Source organism: Octopus sinensis, linkage group LG6, assembly GCF_006345805.1.
Source record: "Octopus sinensis linkage group LG6, ASM634580v1, whole genome shotgun sequence".
NCBI lineage: Eukaryota > Metazoa > Mollusca > Cephalopoda > Octopoda > Octopodidae > Octopus > Octopus sinensis.
Genome location: NC_043002.1, coordinates 7,351,338 through 7,368,837, shown reverse-complemented (window position 1 = coordinate 7,368,837; position 17,500 = coordinate 7,351,338). Strand labels below are relative to the sequence as shown.

At 32.8% G+C, this 17,500-nt stretch overlaps 1 protein-coding gene across 12 annotated transcripts in view; it reads left to right on the top strand.

The window, feature by feature from the left end:
- Positions 1–17,500, top strand: part of LOC115213424 (paired box protein Pax-5-like) — a 548,017-nt gene that overhangs the window by 362,961 nt on the left and 167,556 nt on the right. For 8 of the 12 annotated variants that reach the window (XM_036503614.1, XM_036503613.1, XM_036503612.1 and 5 more), the window contains one exon: positions 1,824–1,856. The exons of the other annotated variants lie outside the window; for them this stretch is intronic. In XM_036503614.1, the coding sequence (XP_036359507.1) occupies positions 1,824–1,856 (33 nt within the window). The remainder of the gene's footprint in view (positions 1–1,823; positions 1,857–17,500) is intronic. 12 annotated transcript variants of the gene reach the window in all.

Below are 17,500 nucleotides of genomic sequence, written 5' to 3'. Positions count from 1 at the left end.
TAAGAGCTCAGACTACCAACCACAAGATTCCGAGTTCGATTCCAGGGAGTGACCTGAAATATAATAATAATAATAATAATAATAACAGCAACAACATCGGAAAATACCATAGGAATGAGAACCCATGTTCGAAAATTCCCCAAGACACCTGTTTGTTCTGGAGGGTACATCAGTTGAAACGTTGTGTTAACAAAAACCCGATAAGAACAAATGTTCGTCTAGTGTAAATAATGTATATATATATATATAATATATGTGTGTATATATATAAATATATATACGTATACATATAAATACATATAAATATACACATATATGCATGTATATATATATATATATATATGTGTTGTACGTATATATTATGTATGTACGTATATATATATATGTATGTACATATATATGTATATATATATATGTGTATATATGTATATATGCATATACATATATATATATACATATATGTAATATATGCATAACATATATATATATACATATATGTATATATATGCATGTACATATATATATAAATGTATATGCACACAGGTATCTATCTATCTATATATAATACACATATGTATTATATATATTGTGTATGTATATATTTATACCTATATATGTATGTATATACATAAATATATATATATATATATATATATATATATGTAAATATATGTATGTATGTATATTTATCTATATATATACATATGTACATATATGTAGAAGGTCCACAAAGATCAGAACTTAACTGCAGCTCTTGGTGGTCCAAATACTATGTGCAGTCTATGCGGGTTTCTTTTTGAAAACATTGCCTGGTTTAAAAAGCCACATTAGATGTCTTGAGGGTTCTAAGGTGTAGGTACAGGAAGTGATCGACAAGTACCATATAGATACATATATACAGGTATATATCTGCACATATATATATATATATATACACCTATGTATATGTACATATATACACATGTATATGCTGATATATGTATTATTATAATTATAATATTGTTAATAAATTAAAATGTCCATCGTAAATCTCTATTTTCTTTTAATTTTTGTATGTAAATATATATATTTGGATATATATACATATATATATTTGCACACATATAAATGTGTATATATATGTATATATGTAAATATATATTTATATATACACATGTATATGCATATACATATAGGTGTATATATATAAATATATTACATATATATATATATATATACATACATATATATATATATATATATATATATATATACATATATATAGACAGAGAGAGGGGGGATTTGTGTGTTTGTGAGTGTAAACATAAACTAGGTGCTATTTAGGTTTAAAATTTCAGAAAGAAAACTAACATCTCTTCCAATAAATCTTGTACCAAAATTGCTACCTCAGTTCTAAAATTCTAGCACTTAAGGTTTTAATGTTTATTTAGCATTAGTCCACATTGCTTTTGAATAAGAAATTTTTTCAAAAATATCACCTTTAGTAAATTTGTCTATATCTTATAATTTCCTTTATAAAAAAAATGAAAATTAATAGTCCATTTCTGTTTTTTTTAGAAGTTTGTATGTATGGAAATAATATAATATGTGTTTTAACAATTTAGTGCCATTTTCTTTTAAAAACCTTCTCTGAATAATGGTAAATGTTAATGATAACAATGATGATAATAATAAATATTTTAAAAAATGATACCATAATAAAATAACGATGATGATGATGATAATAATACTACTACTAATAATAGTAATAAAAATGATAATAATAATGATAATATTGATGATGATTATAATATATCTGTATCTACCGTTCATTTGTTTTTTAGTACTCGGACGACAGTCGCTATCATATAACATGAGTGAGTATATACACTTGTGATGAAACACAATTAGAGACCATTTCCCCCCGCCCCACCCCCCTCCTTTATGTATGTAAGCTTGTCTATAAAAATAGGGATGTAAGTAAGCACTCACTTGCATGTCTGAATATAAACATCAATGAAATGTCAACTGAAATCTTTACCTCATCCCCCCCTTTTTTTACTGTATGCATGAACGTACATTTGTGTGAGTTTTTGCGTGTGTGTATATATATTTTATATTTGTACAAATGTGTGTGTATCTATACCAGTTTAGTTTTAACACATATAAGTACATGTGTTTTCGGTCATACACCACGAGCATACTCATGCATATAATACATACATACACACATACATATATGTATATTTATATATATACACTTGTATATTTACGCACACATATGTGAATACTCGTGTATATATATGCATATATATATATATGTGTGTGCGTGTGTATACAAGTGTATATAAATTTAAATATATATATGTATGTGTGTGCGAGTGTGTATACTTCTATACATATGCAGCAATATATGTATGTATAACAATTTTAAAGGCAATTAGTGTTTTCTTCATATTTCTGTGACACCAAAAGAAATAAAAATGTTGTTGGGATAGCAAGAGAGAATGAGAAGGAAATGAGAGAGAGAGAGAGAGAGAGAGAGAGAGAGAGAGAGGAGATGGTGGGGTGGGGGGAAGAGTAAAAATTCTTTCATTTCCTATGCCATGTAATTTCTATTTTAAATGGTTGGAAATATAGATTTTTGTGTGTATACACTCAAACACACACACACTCACATCCATATATATATATATATATAATATATATATATATATATATATATATATATATATATATATGTATATATTATTATATATATATATATATAGTATATATAGTCTATGATATATATATAGTATAATATATATATATATATATATATGTATGTATGCAAATATAAATATATATATGTATGTATGCAAATATATATATATATGTATGCAAATATATATATAGACACACATACATACGTGTGCGTGTGTGATTAAGGATATGTTTTAGATGAAGTATATAAAAACATTTGTAGGTAGAAGAATTTTGTTCAAGAAATTTGTGTTCAAATTTCTTTTTCAATTCTTCTGATGAGAGAAATGTTTGAAATGTCTGTTGAATGGTTTTGTGAACAGAATGGTGTTGGAAAGTTGGTGCAGTTAATTTTAGAATTTTATTGGAATATACCTTTTTTTTTTTTTTCTGGCTTGTGTTGTTGTCATTTCTCATTGAATGTTGAATTGTCTAAAAGAGTAAAAAAAAAAACAACGTATGCAAATTTTGTTCTTTTTTCTTACTTTTTCTTACTAACACTTTATCTCTTTGATTTCTCTTATAATATTTCAATTCTACAAAAATTATCTTTATGTGTGTGTATGTGGGCATAAATAAATATAGATATGTCCGCGCATACCCATGCACACATACACTCACACACATGTATGTGTTTGTGTGTATATATATATATATAAATATATATAAATATATATGTATGTATATATATATATATGTATATATATATATAATGCCTCTTGTTAAGCACGAATATCAGTTAACATATATTTACTGTATAAGCATGTATGTTTCTATATAATTATGTGTGTGCATCTCCTTATCTCTCTCTATATACATATCTACCTATCTATTTATCTCTTCATTTATTTATGAATGTTTAAGAATACATATAAATACACATATGTATATATGCACTGTTACATATTAATGTATATATATATACATACACAGATAGATATATACATGAATGTATACACATACAAACATATGCGTCTGTATGAAGAAATCTGCACGTGTGTGAATGTGTATATATATATATATATATATATATATATATATATATATATATTTATCTATATATGTATAACGTGTGTAGACATATGTGTATTGTGTGGGAGTGTGTACATACATTTATGTAGATATAGATATATGCTTATACACACACATATATATATATTATATATATATATACTTACACAAATATACATGTGGAAATGTATGCGTGTACACAGATTTTTATTTGTGTATTTTTGTGCATACATTTCTGTATCTATCTCAATGTATGTGTGTGTATGTACACACACATACATACACCCACACACACAGATATATACATTTGCATGTTTATATGTGTACATCTATACTTATTTTTGGTCATGCGTGCATACTTGTACATTTGCTTGTGTGTATGTGTGGGCGGGTGGTGTTTGAGTATATATATACACATATATATATATATACATAACATATATATATATATATATATACATTATATATATATAATATACATATAATATATATATCATATATATATATATATATACATATATATTATATAGATACAATATATATATATATATTATATATATACATAATAATATATATATATACATATATATATCTATATATATATATATTATATATAAATATATATATATATATATATATATTAAAAATATATATATATATATATATATAAATTATATAATACAATATATATCAACACATATATATATAATATAAATATATATATATCTATATATAATATATATATATATATATACTATATATATTACACACATATATATATATATATAAATATATATATACATATATATATACACACATATATATATATAAATATATATATACATATATATATACACCATATATACATATATATACATATATATATATATATATATATGCATACTACATACATATAAATAATATGTGTATGTGCTGGTGAACGCACATATGTATATGTGAAACTATGAATGATTGTTTATGTATGTCTCCGTTTAGGCTTGTATGAATTTTTATGACAATATATGTATACACACATCCACAATGCACTTTTGATTTCTTATGTGTTGTTTGCGTTTAGTGAAATGCTTTTTGTTTTCTTAGCTATGAGAGTGTCACAATTTTCTTCTTTATCATCCAAACGTTTGTGTTTTGGTTTGTACTTTTCTTTATTTTCTATTTGTAATTTCCTATAATGTCCTTGTGTGAGTGTTTACGAGTTGCTTGGTCTTACACGTTGTGTTGCATGGAAACCTTATAACTAAATGCCATTTTTCACATATTCAGTTTATATTCATACAGTATAGTGTGTGTGTGTGTGTGTATCTATTTATTCCTATCTCACATATATACATACATAAATGGACGCGCTGGCCCCCGGGCAGACACGTACACGCACTGACATAAAAACACACAGTTTGTTCTTCAACCACATGGTTCCGAGTTCATTCCCATTGCCTGACCCCTTGGACGAGTGTTTTCTATTTTAAATTCGTACCGAATGTGTGTGTGTGTGTGTGTGGTGTGTGTGTGTGTGTGTAGTTCAATGTGCGTGTTTTATGCTTGTGTTTGTCTCCTATCACTACTTGAGAACCGAAGTGGGTTTGTTTACGTCTCCATAACTTAGCGCTTCAGTGCAAGTAACCGATAAAACATGTACTAGACTGGGACCGCTTCGTTCGATTTAACCCTTTAACACCTGTGCTCAGCATAGCCGCAAACCAATGAGTGGAACAAGTAAAGGATCACACACAGACACACGCACACACACACACATTCGTTATGTGTGTGGGGGGATCACTTACATTGGTATTGTTTCTTTTTCCGAGTGCCTAGCTTTGAGATGTTCTGTAGAATACATGCATATACATACACACACACACCACACACACATATAATATATATATATATTATATATCAGATATACATAGTATGTTTGAGTCTCGTTGGACCTTTTGCTAGAAGAATATTTGACTTTTTAACACAGGTTCATATTATGCAAGCCTTACACAACTATTTGTCCATCTCTCTTTTATGTACGGTTCATTCGCCAACAATTTCCTTCCTTACTATGTTCTGGTTTTGGCGGGAAGTATGAGACACAAGTACTTCAACGCAGCTGTTTTGTTGTCAGTTTCTCTGGAATTATGTACTTCATTCTGTGTCCTTGCTTTTGATTACAAGGAAACTTTGTGGGTTTGGAGCTTATGTAAACGTTGTGTGGTCTATATATATATATATATATATATATATAGTATATATACATACATATTGCAACGTGGAAGGTGTTTATAAGCCATTTAAGAAACATACATATATATACATATATATATATATACATATATATACATATATATATATATGATCATCACACATATATAATATATTTATATATAAGTAAAAAGGGCCTAAGTATTAAATAAATATGTATGTTTGTATGCATACATGCATATATATTTATATGTTTGTATATGTAAATATATATATATACGTGTATGTGTGTTTGTGTATACATACATATATACACACACACACACATATATATATATATATATATATGGGTGTGTGTGTGTTTGTTTACATGTGTTTATATGTGTGTTTATGTTTGCCCACCGGTTCATCGAGTGCATGCGTAGACGTTCTTTGTGCTGCAGATGTCAACTGTTAATTTTAATTTATATAATTCTTTTTATTATTCATTTTGTTTATCTATCAACTCGTGCAAAATCACACAAAGCCAAAAAAAAAATCAAAAATAAAACTAATTTAAAAAAAAATCGTATTTTTTAGTTGCATGTCTGCACGCCAGCCTGTTGCTATTCGTTGCATTGCTTAATTTACAAGTCTCTTTCTGAACACTTCTCTCTTTCTTATGCCTTATTATTATTATTATTATTATTATTATTATTATTATTATTATTATTATTATTATTATTATTATTATTATTATTATTATTATTATTATTGTTATATCTTCTCAAACATTAAAAAAAAATTAATTTCCATTTGGTATTGCGCACACAGAAGCAAGCACGCGCACACGCTCGCTCCACCATATAGATGTAAATACGTATGTATATCACACGCTCACTCATATACATATATATTAAGGTATTAAAAAATTAATTATCGTGTTTTTGAGGTTTGTATTAACCTTGATAAAGATATATACTGTAGGTTCTTATTGACATGATGCTTAATATTTTTACTACCGATTGCTTGTAGGATATATATAATGTAGGGTATCTTATGTAATGTAGGATATATGTATATAATATATATATGATGTAGGATATATGTAATGTACACAAGTTGATACAGTAAGATACTATTTTATTAAAGCTGAAAAAACTTCACGAACTGTTACTCAGTTTCATGTGGCTATTCCTCAGGCAGTTGTTATAATACGGGCTCGTGTCTTCACTACCATAATAAGATTAATAAACTAGTGTGCGTGTGTTTCTTTATATATATATAAATGAAAGTCTGATTAGTGGTATGCACGAAACTTTTGGCCCTGGAGTCACGAACGTCTGCTAATTGAAAATGAAATATACGATTTCCCATAGCCAGAATGTTATTCCTTGGTGACTGGGAGTGAAGAACATCAGTTGTATGACGTTGATGCTCAAGCCATCACTTGATGAGTAGGCGAAGGTGTACACACTACATACATTCATACATACATTCATACATACATACATACATACATATAAACATGCATACATACAAATAAACATACATACATATACACAAACATATACATACATATAAACATACATACATACATATACACAAACACATACATGAATACACACATACATATAAACATACATATATAAACACAAACACATGCATATATGCATACATGCATACATATATGCATACATGCATACATATATGCATACATACATGCATACATACATGCATACATACATACATGCATACATATATGCATACATGCATACATACATGCATACATATATGCATACATACATACATACATACATATAAAACGATGGGCTTCTTTCGCTTTCCATCTACAAAGTCCACTCATAAGGTTTTATTCGGCTATAGTAAAAGAAACTTGGCCAAAGTGCCTCGCAGTGGAGACAAGAACTTGAGTCCCTATGTTTGGGAAGCAAAACCTCTGTCACACTACCTCGCCTTAATTTACAAACACACACATATACGTGCATACATACTTGCCGACCTACATACATAAATACACACACACATTCGCACAAACACGTCTCACTATTCATTCAAATCCACTTACCAGCTAACGTGAGCAAAATACGCATACATATACACTCAGCACGCATGCGTATCCATGCAGACACAAGCAAACAAACACACTTTCGTATTTCACTAGACTGATTCATCCGGATTGTACCCTGATTGGCAACTCACCATTAAAAAGTGTCTGGAGTACTGATATAACTCCCCTACATCGTAGTGTTCCTATTAGTGCAGCCAGTGGCAAAATTAGTTAAGAACACTCAGTACTTGTAAGGGAATAGATATCTGTATAACAGAGCCCAATGTGTTTCTTTTAAAACAGTATGTTGCAATAGCACAGTTAGAATAATTGTGCCGGGGCAGCTTTTGAGTTTTCCGCTCCCCAAAGTCCCTAAAACTATACAGGCTTAACCAGCAGACTCAAAACTGCCGCTCCAGTAAAAACGTCTCCTGGGGCGGACCACTACTAGTATGGTGTGATTTAAGGGGGCATGTTTGTTGTTGCTAGTAGGTCACACGGCCAAGTTGTTGCGCACCGTGATTTTTGGGACTTGCTTTATTTTCGTGCTGGACTTGATGTCCTAAATGTTTATGATCCTCACAAGATATAATAGTAACGTGTTAGCGATATCAGTGCATATTCTAATTTCATCTTGTTTCGGCAAACTCTTGAAGGAGCCTGTCTACATCGACTGCAGTCTTCCAGGAGTCTGACAAGGCTAACACAAAACATGCAGGCCCGGCAGCACTAGCTGCAAGGGAAGCTCTTTCCTGGGTTCAGTGATGCTCTGTTACACATTTTTTCTCAATCACCTTCTGAGTGAGTGAAGCAAGATATATATGCCAGTAATCTGGTGTGTGTGTGTATATATATATATATATATATATATATATATATATTTATTTATTTATAAAAATGAAGTTTGAAAGCGCCACTATATTATAAGATACATTTTAATTTTCTTAGAAATTTTATGTTTCTGTTCTTCTTGAAAAGACGAACCATATCAAAAATATTTTTAAAAGTTAAGTGTAATAAAAAAAGTTCATATTTGTTTCTTACTGGTCTCAACAGAATCCACGTGGTGGTTTTTTGTGGGGAGGAAGCATAATAGCTGTCTTATGTGTTCGAATAAAATAAGGAAATTACCAGTGGCCGAAATGGCATATATATATATATATATATATATATATATATATATGCCATTTAATTAGTACATGTTCTATGGAAGGTACGATTAAAATCTTAAGCATGAATCTTATAACCCTTTATTTATATGATTCTTCCGGTGGGTTCCAGTCGTTTTTAAAGTCTCGATTGCAGCTTCATATTTCAATTAAGAGGGACCAGTCAGTAGGATGGCCTCTATATAATGGCTTGCCTTGTTAAAAATAGAAGCCATCTTTTCTTGAAATCACAACTTTCTGATTAGAAAGAAACATCAAGTTATCGTAGGAGGCCCTACATGATCATTCAACCATATTTATTCCTGATATATCATACCTAAAAATATACAAGAAAAGACAGGACAAGTCTTGGAAATATTTAGTGTGATCCACACAACACGTAAGTGTGTGTGTTTGTCTGTGTGTATGTATATGTGTGTGCCATGCGTGTCTGTCGGTTTTTGCCATGTTTCCCTCAACTAAAACTTCACTCACAAAGCTTTCGTAAAAAATATAAACTCAAAGACCCAACTTGCCCAGGCTCTTTGAATATGGGATTTCTTGTGTAGGTGTTGTATAAAAGGAACAAGTCTACAACTACATGGATGTGAAACAAATTTCTTAACCAGAAAGCTATGTCAGTAACATTTTTCATTTTTTTGTTTTGTTTGCTATATTTTCAGTTGTTATTTGTTTCTCAAAAGAATATGACCTATTGTGGAATATTTTCTCTGTTAGTTCAAACAATCTGTTACCAACGATAGTCGTAAATTATTTATCTCGATTATATATCAGTTTCCATATATTTCTTTGTCTATTTATTTTTATATTAGGGTGGGTAAATTTTTAAATTTCTTCTACTTTTCTTTTTTTTTTCTTTTTTGAACTCGTTTGTTTTCGATCTATTTCTACTGTCATATACATACTTTTATGCGAGTATAATTTTTGCGTATGTGAGCGCGCGTGCACACACAAACACACACACAGACGCCGTGGCCTGGACTGACAACTCCGCTGATATCCTTGGAGTTTGTACCACAGACAAACAAGCATGCCGTGAAACACGCCCTGTGGAAGCCTATGGCATTGGATTTAGCCGCATAGTTCGGATGGACATTCTAGCCAGGGTTGTATAAAGGAAACCAACTCCCTCTCCTGTTCAAGGGTAGGGAATTGTAACTGTAGCACTCCAATGGAATGCCCCCTTTCCAGCCACTGTGTTCAGAACAACGTCGTGAATAAGTATGGTGGAGCCTTATAAGAGCAGCAAGTTTAGATAAATCAGTGTGTGTGTGTGTGTGTGTGTGTGTGTGTGTGCATATATATATATATATACAGGGGTTGGACAAAATAATGGAAACACCTTAAAATTTCAAATTTATTTTAATAGGGGGTAGGACCTCCTTTAGCAGTAATTATAGCTTGAATTATACGAGGTATGGAGTCGTACAAAGATTGAATTGTTTCCAGAGGAATTTTTGGTCATTCTTCAGCTAAAACAGTCTCCAGTTCTTGAAGTGATGATGGTAGAGGATATCGACACCTTGTTTTTCTAAAATGCACCATAAACCTTGAATAATATTGAAATCTGAGGACAGTGATGGCCAGATAAGATGTCCAACTAGACTGTTCCTCGTACCATTCAGTAACAACTTGCTGTGTGAATTGGTGCATTATCATCCTGAAAGATTGCGTTTCCCTCTGGAAACAGTTCCGCAACCATAGGATGAATTTGATCAGATAAGATGCTTAAATAGTCTTGACTATTAATTCTGCCACGAAAGGAAGACATTGGGCCGGTGGATTTTCAAGATATAGCCGACCCCAAATCATCACAGATACCCCTCCATGTTTAACAGTTGGAAGAAGGCAGTCTGGGTCAAATGCTTCTTTTGGCTGTCTCCACACGTATACTCAGCCGGTGGCTGAAAATATGGTAAAGGATGACTCTGCAGTAATTTTGTGAGCTGTACTTTCGTGATCCTTTCTGAAAATTCGCATAAGAGTCCGACAGTGCCTATCTGAAAGTTTTGATTTTCTTCCAGAGTTTTGTTTCGATTAGGAGGTTTTTCCCTCTTTCTCAAAAGCTCTCATTACTTTCGAGGCAGTACTTCTTGATACACCAAATATTTCGGCTGTTTTCGTTACGCTAGCGCCTGCTATACGAGCACCGTCAATTTGACCGCTTTGAAAGTTCGATAGATCTGCCATTTTAATGAATTTTGATTACCTTTTTCTGATGATATCTCAAAAGAAACAGCCACTTTAGCAAAACATATTAAGCAACACTAATAATAAATCAAAAAACATTAGAATAAACAAGCTCTTGACGGCTTTATAGATATTACAAAATTATGATGCTATGATGCTAGGAGTTTCCATAATTTTGTCCAACCCCTGTATATACATATATATATATATATATAATATATATATATATATATATATATATATATATACTCACATACATACATACGATGCAAGTTTCCGAACGATTTCCAGCTATCCTATCCCACTCAGAAGCTTTTGTAGATATATATTACCAACATGCATACATACTTTTGCCTCTCGGTGTTTTTGTGTGTGTGTGTTCACATCTCTCTCTTTCATATCTTTCCGCTCAGTCTCTTTTCTTTCTGTAAATATTATATACCCTAGCCAAGCGCCCCATCTAATCTGTTGGTTATTTTTCATGTTATGAATCAGAACAAAATCCAATTTATAAAGAGAGGACGTAAGCCCTTATCAAGCTGGCTCAAGGTTTGAGACGAGGTGTTGGGCTAATTTGGTTAGGCTAGTTTATTTGGTTCTTTCTTTTGCTTTATATAATAGATTCCTGCTGCTGCTGCTGTCGCTACTGGTGCTACTTGTTATTTGCTGCTGTTAGGTGAACAAATTGCTACTTTTTTTTTGGTGATTTAAATGTTCTACAGGAAAGTTTACGCTGAAGGGGCATGTTTTATTAGTGTCAAAACTGCTTCAGAACTTTTCAGAAACAGGTAGAAAAAATTAAAGAAAAAAATAAGGGATAAATAGAAAAATAACAAAATGTGAAATAAAAATTTAAAAAGTAAAAAAAAAAAATAACAAGAAAACAACGTCAGTTCATATGAGTAGAGAAACCAGAGCCGAAAGAGTCAGTGACGCACCCTCTACGCAAAGGCTTAATTATTAGAAATAGCAGCCAAATCAGATCATCCCTATGCAGTCGTTCTCTTTTTGACTTCGTGACGCACTGGTGATCAAATAAAGAAAAAAGAAATATTGTTAATCTTCGTTTGGAAAGTCAAAACAGTAATAAAAACAGAATGAAATTACGTAATAAGGTTTAAAACACATATGCAATACTACTGTTCATCATATTTTGTTAGCGAAATAATATTATGAATAGCATTTGGATCTAAATATCCACGGTGCACCTAGAAACCCTCGGACATTATACGGATTCCTAGACTCTTTTACTTGTTTCAGGCATTTGACTGTGGCCATGCTGGAGCACCACCTTTAGTCGAGCAAATCGACCCCAGGACTTAATCTTTGTAAGCCTAGTACTTATTCTATCGGTCTCTTTTGCCGAACCGCTAAGTTAAGGGGCTAAGTAAACACACCAGAATCGGTTGTCAAGCGATGTTGGAGGGACAAACAGACATACAAACACACACACACACACGTACATATATACACATATATACGACGGGCTTCTTTCAGTTTCCGTCTACCAAATCCACTCGCTAGGCTTTGGTCGGCCCGATGCTATAGTAGAAGACACTTGCCCAAGGTGCCACGTAGTGGGACTGAACCCTAAACCATGTGGTTGGTAAGCAAGCTACTTACCACACAGCCACTCCTAGCAACTTAAAAATATTACTACTTTGCTAAATGCAGTCACAGATATTAGGATGTGATATTCATGGATACGGTATTCAAGGCAGCGAAATTTAAGTCTGTGTTCATTTGGTTTGGCAATAGAGAAAAAATTAAACACTGTGCACTTGAAGACACTATAGTGGATTCCATTGAGTGTACACTTTCTTTCTAGATATGTGACCTTCGATCAATATAGTGTGTATATGTAGTTATGTACACCCCCCCCCACACACACACAAACATATACTAGGTAAACATTGTCACATATGTGATTGAAAGACAGATAAACGTTCATAGTTTTACCGAAAAGACGAACAGATACCACATGACACGCACAAGCACCACGCGCGCGCGCATGAATAGCATTTTAGATATATGTGTGTTGTGTGTGTGTGTGTGTGAGAGAGAGAGAGAGAGAGAGAGAGAGAGAGAAAGAAAGATTGCATTCTAAGGGTATTTTGATGCTAAATACTTTAGAGAAATTATGGAGATCTCTCTTCAAATTGGTCAATTTGACCTGTTCTGTCCACCACTACTACCCCCTCAACTACAACTACTTCACACATAAATTAATGACCACCTCCGAGAAATATTAGTAATATTTGTTGTTCCATTTAAGATACCTTTCTGTATGTGGAACATTATTATATTTATTAAATACTTCTTCTCTGCACCCTTCTCTCTCCCATTGTGATATATATATGCCAGGAAAGGAAACCACACACACACACACACACACACACATATATATGTATATATATATATATATATATATATATATATATTATATATAGCTATACCAGGCTCATGAAGGCCGGTTGCTCGGTTTCAATGGCGTATATATTCCCCAACAGGACGAGATGCCATTCTGTCGAGCAACGTGAAATGAAGTGTTTTGCTCAAAAACACAACGCGTTTACTGGTCCTGGAATCGAAACAACAATCATGAGTCCAACACCCTAGCCATCAAACCGCACACCTCCACTACACACACACACACACGTTATTAGCGACAGAGACAGTATTGGTTCAGAATAGTATGTCATCAGAATAGTATATAACGCGGAGATACAGTAGAAAGCCACAAAAATATGTCTTGCGAATGCATCCTCTATAGACATTCAGTGCTAAAAGGTACTGAAATGCATCAGCAGCGACTGATGAAATTGCTAAATCTAGATTTCAACTTCTTTGAGAGCCATCGGTAGCAAGTAGGCGTACCTCCACCAATGGCCGTAGTTTCTAACGCGGAAGCTAACGAAAAGAAATTGCCCCAAATAATATGCAGTAGATTGTCTTCATCGTCTCTACGTCCTACATTAAAAGGCGTGCATATACTTTTAGAAATGTGACCTTGAAGAAATAATCTTCTCTCAATACACCATGGCATCTTATCTCAGGTCAGAATGAATGTATAGGAGGTATGAATAATACTTTACACTGTTAAGCGAAAAAAAGGAGGGGGAACAGCAGAATACACACACTATCACTCGCATAAATACGTATATTTCTCTAAAATCACAATTCTTGAACAAAAAGATGTGCACTGGATATATATGCCAGATTTTTATTCGGGAATTATACTTGCATTTGGCGGTGCATCAGCATGGCAGCAGCTCTGAGCTGAAACTAAAAAAGAAAGAAAGAAAAAAGAAAAAATATATATATGTGTGTGTGTGTGTGTGTGTATGTGTGTGTGTGCAGGCGCATGACTATTAGTAAATTGTAACACACACACACACAACCGCGGAATGTGTGTATTCCTCACATCACATTTACTCTTACAAATTGTCGGGCAAATATGTAGTAATTTTGTTAAATTTACACCGTTAACACTTTAGACTTATTTCCAACATTCGCTCATAATCCTTTCTGCTTGGCGGGCCCTTTTCCCGTGAACTGAAGGAGCCTTTTATATATTTATTATTCTGTTTTATTTTTATTTACTGTATTTCTGTCGATATTCAAATAGTATTTCTAAAGTAGATGAACTTGATACGAGAAAGGGGCGGCTACGGTTCAAGTCCCCCACTATGTAGACTGATCTATTCACCCAATATACGTTTGGCATTACTCCTAATGTTCACCTACCCTGATACGCTCTCTTTGTCGTTTTTCTCACACTCACCTCTCTCTCTCTTTATAAATCTCTCATAATCTCTCTCTCGTCTTCTTTTATTATTTTTTTACTACTGTTTCTTTAACTTTCTTTATTCTTTCCTTTGCACTCCCACACACACCCAGATACATACACCTCTCAAACACACACACACACATATTTACTCTCCTGTTTCTCTCTTGCTAATTCGACTCTTCAACATGAGGATTTTTTCTTAATTTACTGCTTCTTCATGCATCGTTGTGTTAGATACGTGTGTACTTATATATATATACATATAGATTTACAAGCGTACATACACCAATAATTACCTATTCACATACACACACGAATTACAGACACACACACACACATACATCTTCGTTTCTGTACCCGACACAGGCACATATGACCCATATCCATAATTTGCCTTTAATTCCTTGAAATAGCAGAAACATTTATATAGCGGTGTCTTTAATTCTTCTTCTTCTTCTTCTTTTTCTTCATTTTCTCCTTCTTTTTCTCCTTCTTCTCTTCTTCTTCTTCTTCTTCTTCTTCTTCTTCTTCTTCTTCTTCTTCTTCTTCTTCTTCTTCTTCTTCTTCTTCTTCTTCTTCTCCTCCTCCTTCATCATCATCATCATCATCATCATCATCATCTTCTTCTCCTTCTTCTAATCATTAAATAAATAATACAATGATCAGGATGGTGTCCAACATGTAGCTTTCGGAGCTACTCAAGGGAGCTACACCCGGCCTAGCATAAGCCACTTATGGGCTCTCTTTAGTATCTGATATCCTTCCGGAGTAAGTCATAAAACTTATTCATAGTTACGCTAATAGTAACCGACCTTATACGAACGGGTATGTTGTCAACACTCATATTGATTTCTCGTGCCGATTTACAGGAACGCAAACAAATCAACGCATGTTGTTAAGCGGGGACGCACAAAGATGTATATACACACAAATATACACTCACGTACATGAAGAGTCCATCGCTGTTTCCGCCAATCGAATCCACTCAGCTGACATAGATCAGTTCAGGGCATTATTACAATTCATATCCAGGGAGCCACGCATTGAGGTTAAACTCAAAGCTACGTGGCTGCAAAGAGTATTTTTTTTAATACGCAGACACTTTATTTATGCATTGAGTACTTTAAATTTATTGCTTGAAATGTTGATACGAGGCAAGCAATGATATGTGCTTTGCTTTATCGACTCCGGAAGGATAAAAGATAGAGTTGACCCTCGCGGAATGTGAACTCACAATGTAATGATCGGAAGGGATACTGCTTAGCATTTTGACCTGCGTGCCAATGATCTTGTACTCTTGCGATCTTGGGTAATTTAATTATGGCGGGTTTCCTGCTGATAACAGTAGTGGTGTGTGTGTGAGAAAGAGAGAGATTGTGTGTGCGTGCGTGTGTGTAAAAGAGGGCAAGTGGAAGTAGAGTAGATATTAACTGAGTCGGCCATGCAGTAGCTACAAGCTGTATATTACGTACTCTGAAAGCGGCGAGTGGCAAAAGTTTCGAGTGACAAATTAAACGTAGCTTTTAATGTTTATTTATTTATTGCCGACAAGGGGCTAAACATAGAAAGAACAAACAAGGACAGACAAAGAGATTAAGTCGACTATATCGACCCCAGTGTGTAACTGGTACTTATTTAATCGATCCCGAAAGGATGAAAGGCAAAGTCGACCTCGGCGGAATTAGAACTCAGAACATAACGGCAGACGAAATACTGCTAAGCATTTCGCCCGGTGTGCCAGCTCGCCGCCTTCATGTAGTTTTTAATGTTGTTTCAATTATGTGATGAGTTCAAATCCTGTCTAAATCAATTTTAATTTTAAAATCCTACGGTGGATGGATTTTAAAGTAACAGTCAAAGTAGTGGAGTCTGTATAATAGGCCAGGGCCATCCCAAAATGTGAGACAATGCGAGAAATCAATATTAAGAAATCTACACAACATAGGTGAATATGCTAAGTTACATCACCAATCTCGCAGTGAATTCGATGATAATGAGAAGCTAGCTCATTTCTTAGCGATCGTTGAAAGCATATTTTTATCTGTTGAAGACAATACTGTTATCATCAACGTTAATTTTTAAAATCTAATACTTTCAGAAGATAAAATTAAAAAAAAGAGTAGGATTTTCCAACCCTTCATCCATTTCTTTTTCTAATTTTTTTAAAAGTTATATGTACCAATATGAAATTGAAATTAGATCATGCATTGAAGTGGAGTTTTTCATGGGTGCTGGAGATCTGTCTGAAGGTCGCGCACTTTTTCTTGTGGCTGTTCATTGGGAAAGGTTGAGTCCTATATGAAATTTTGAATGGTATTATAACTTGGCTCAAGTCTTCGTCTTTCGTATAACCCCTCA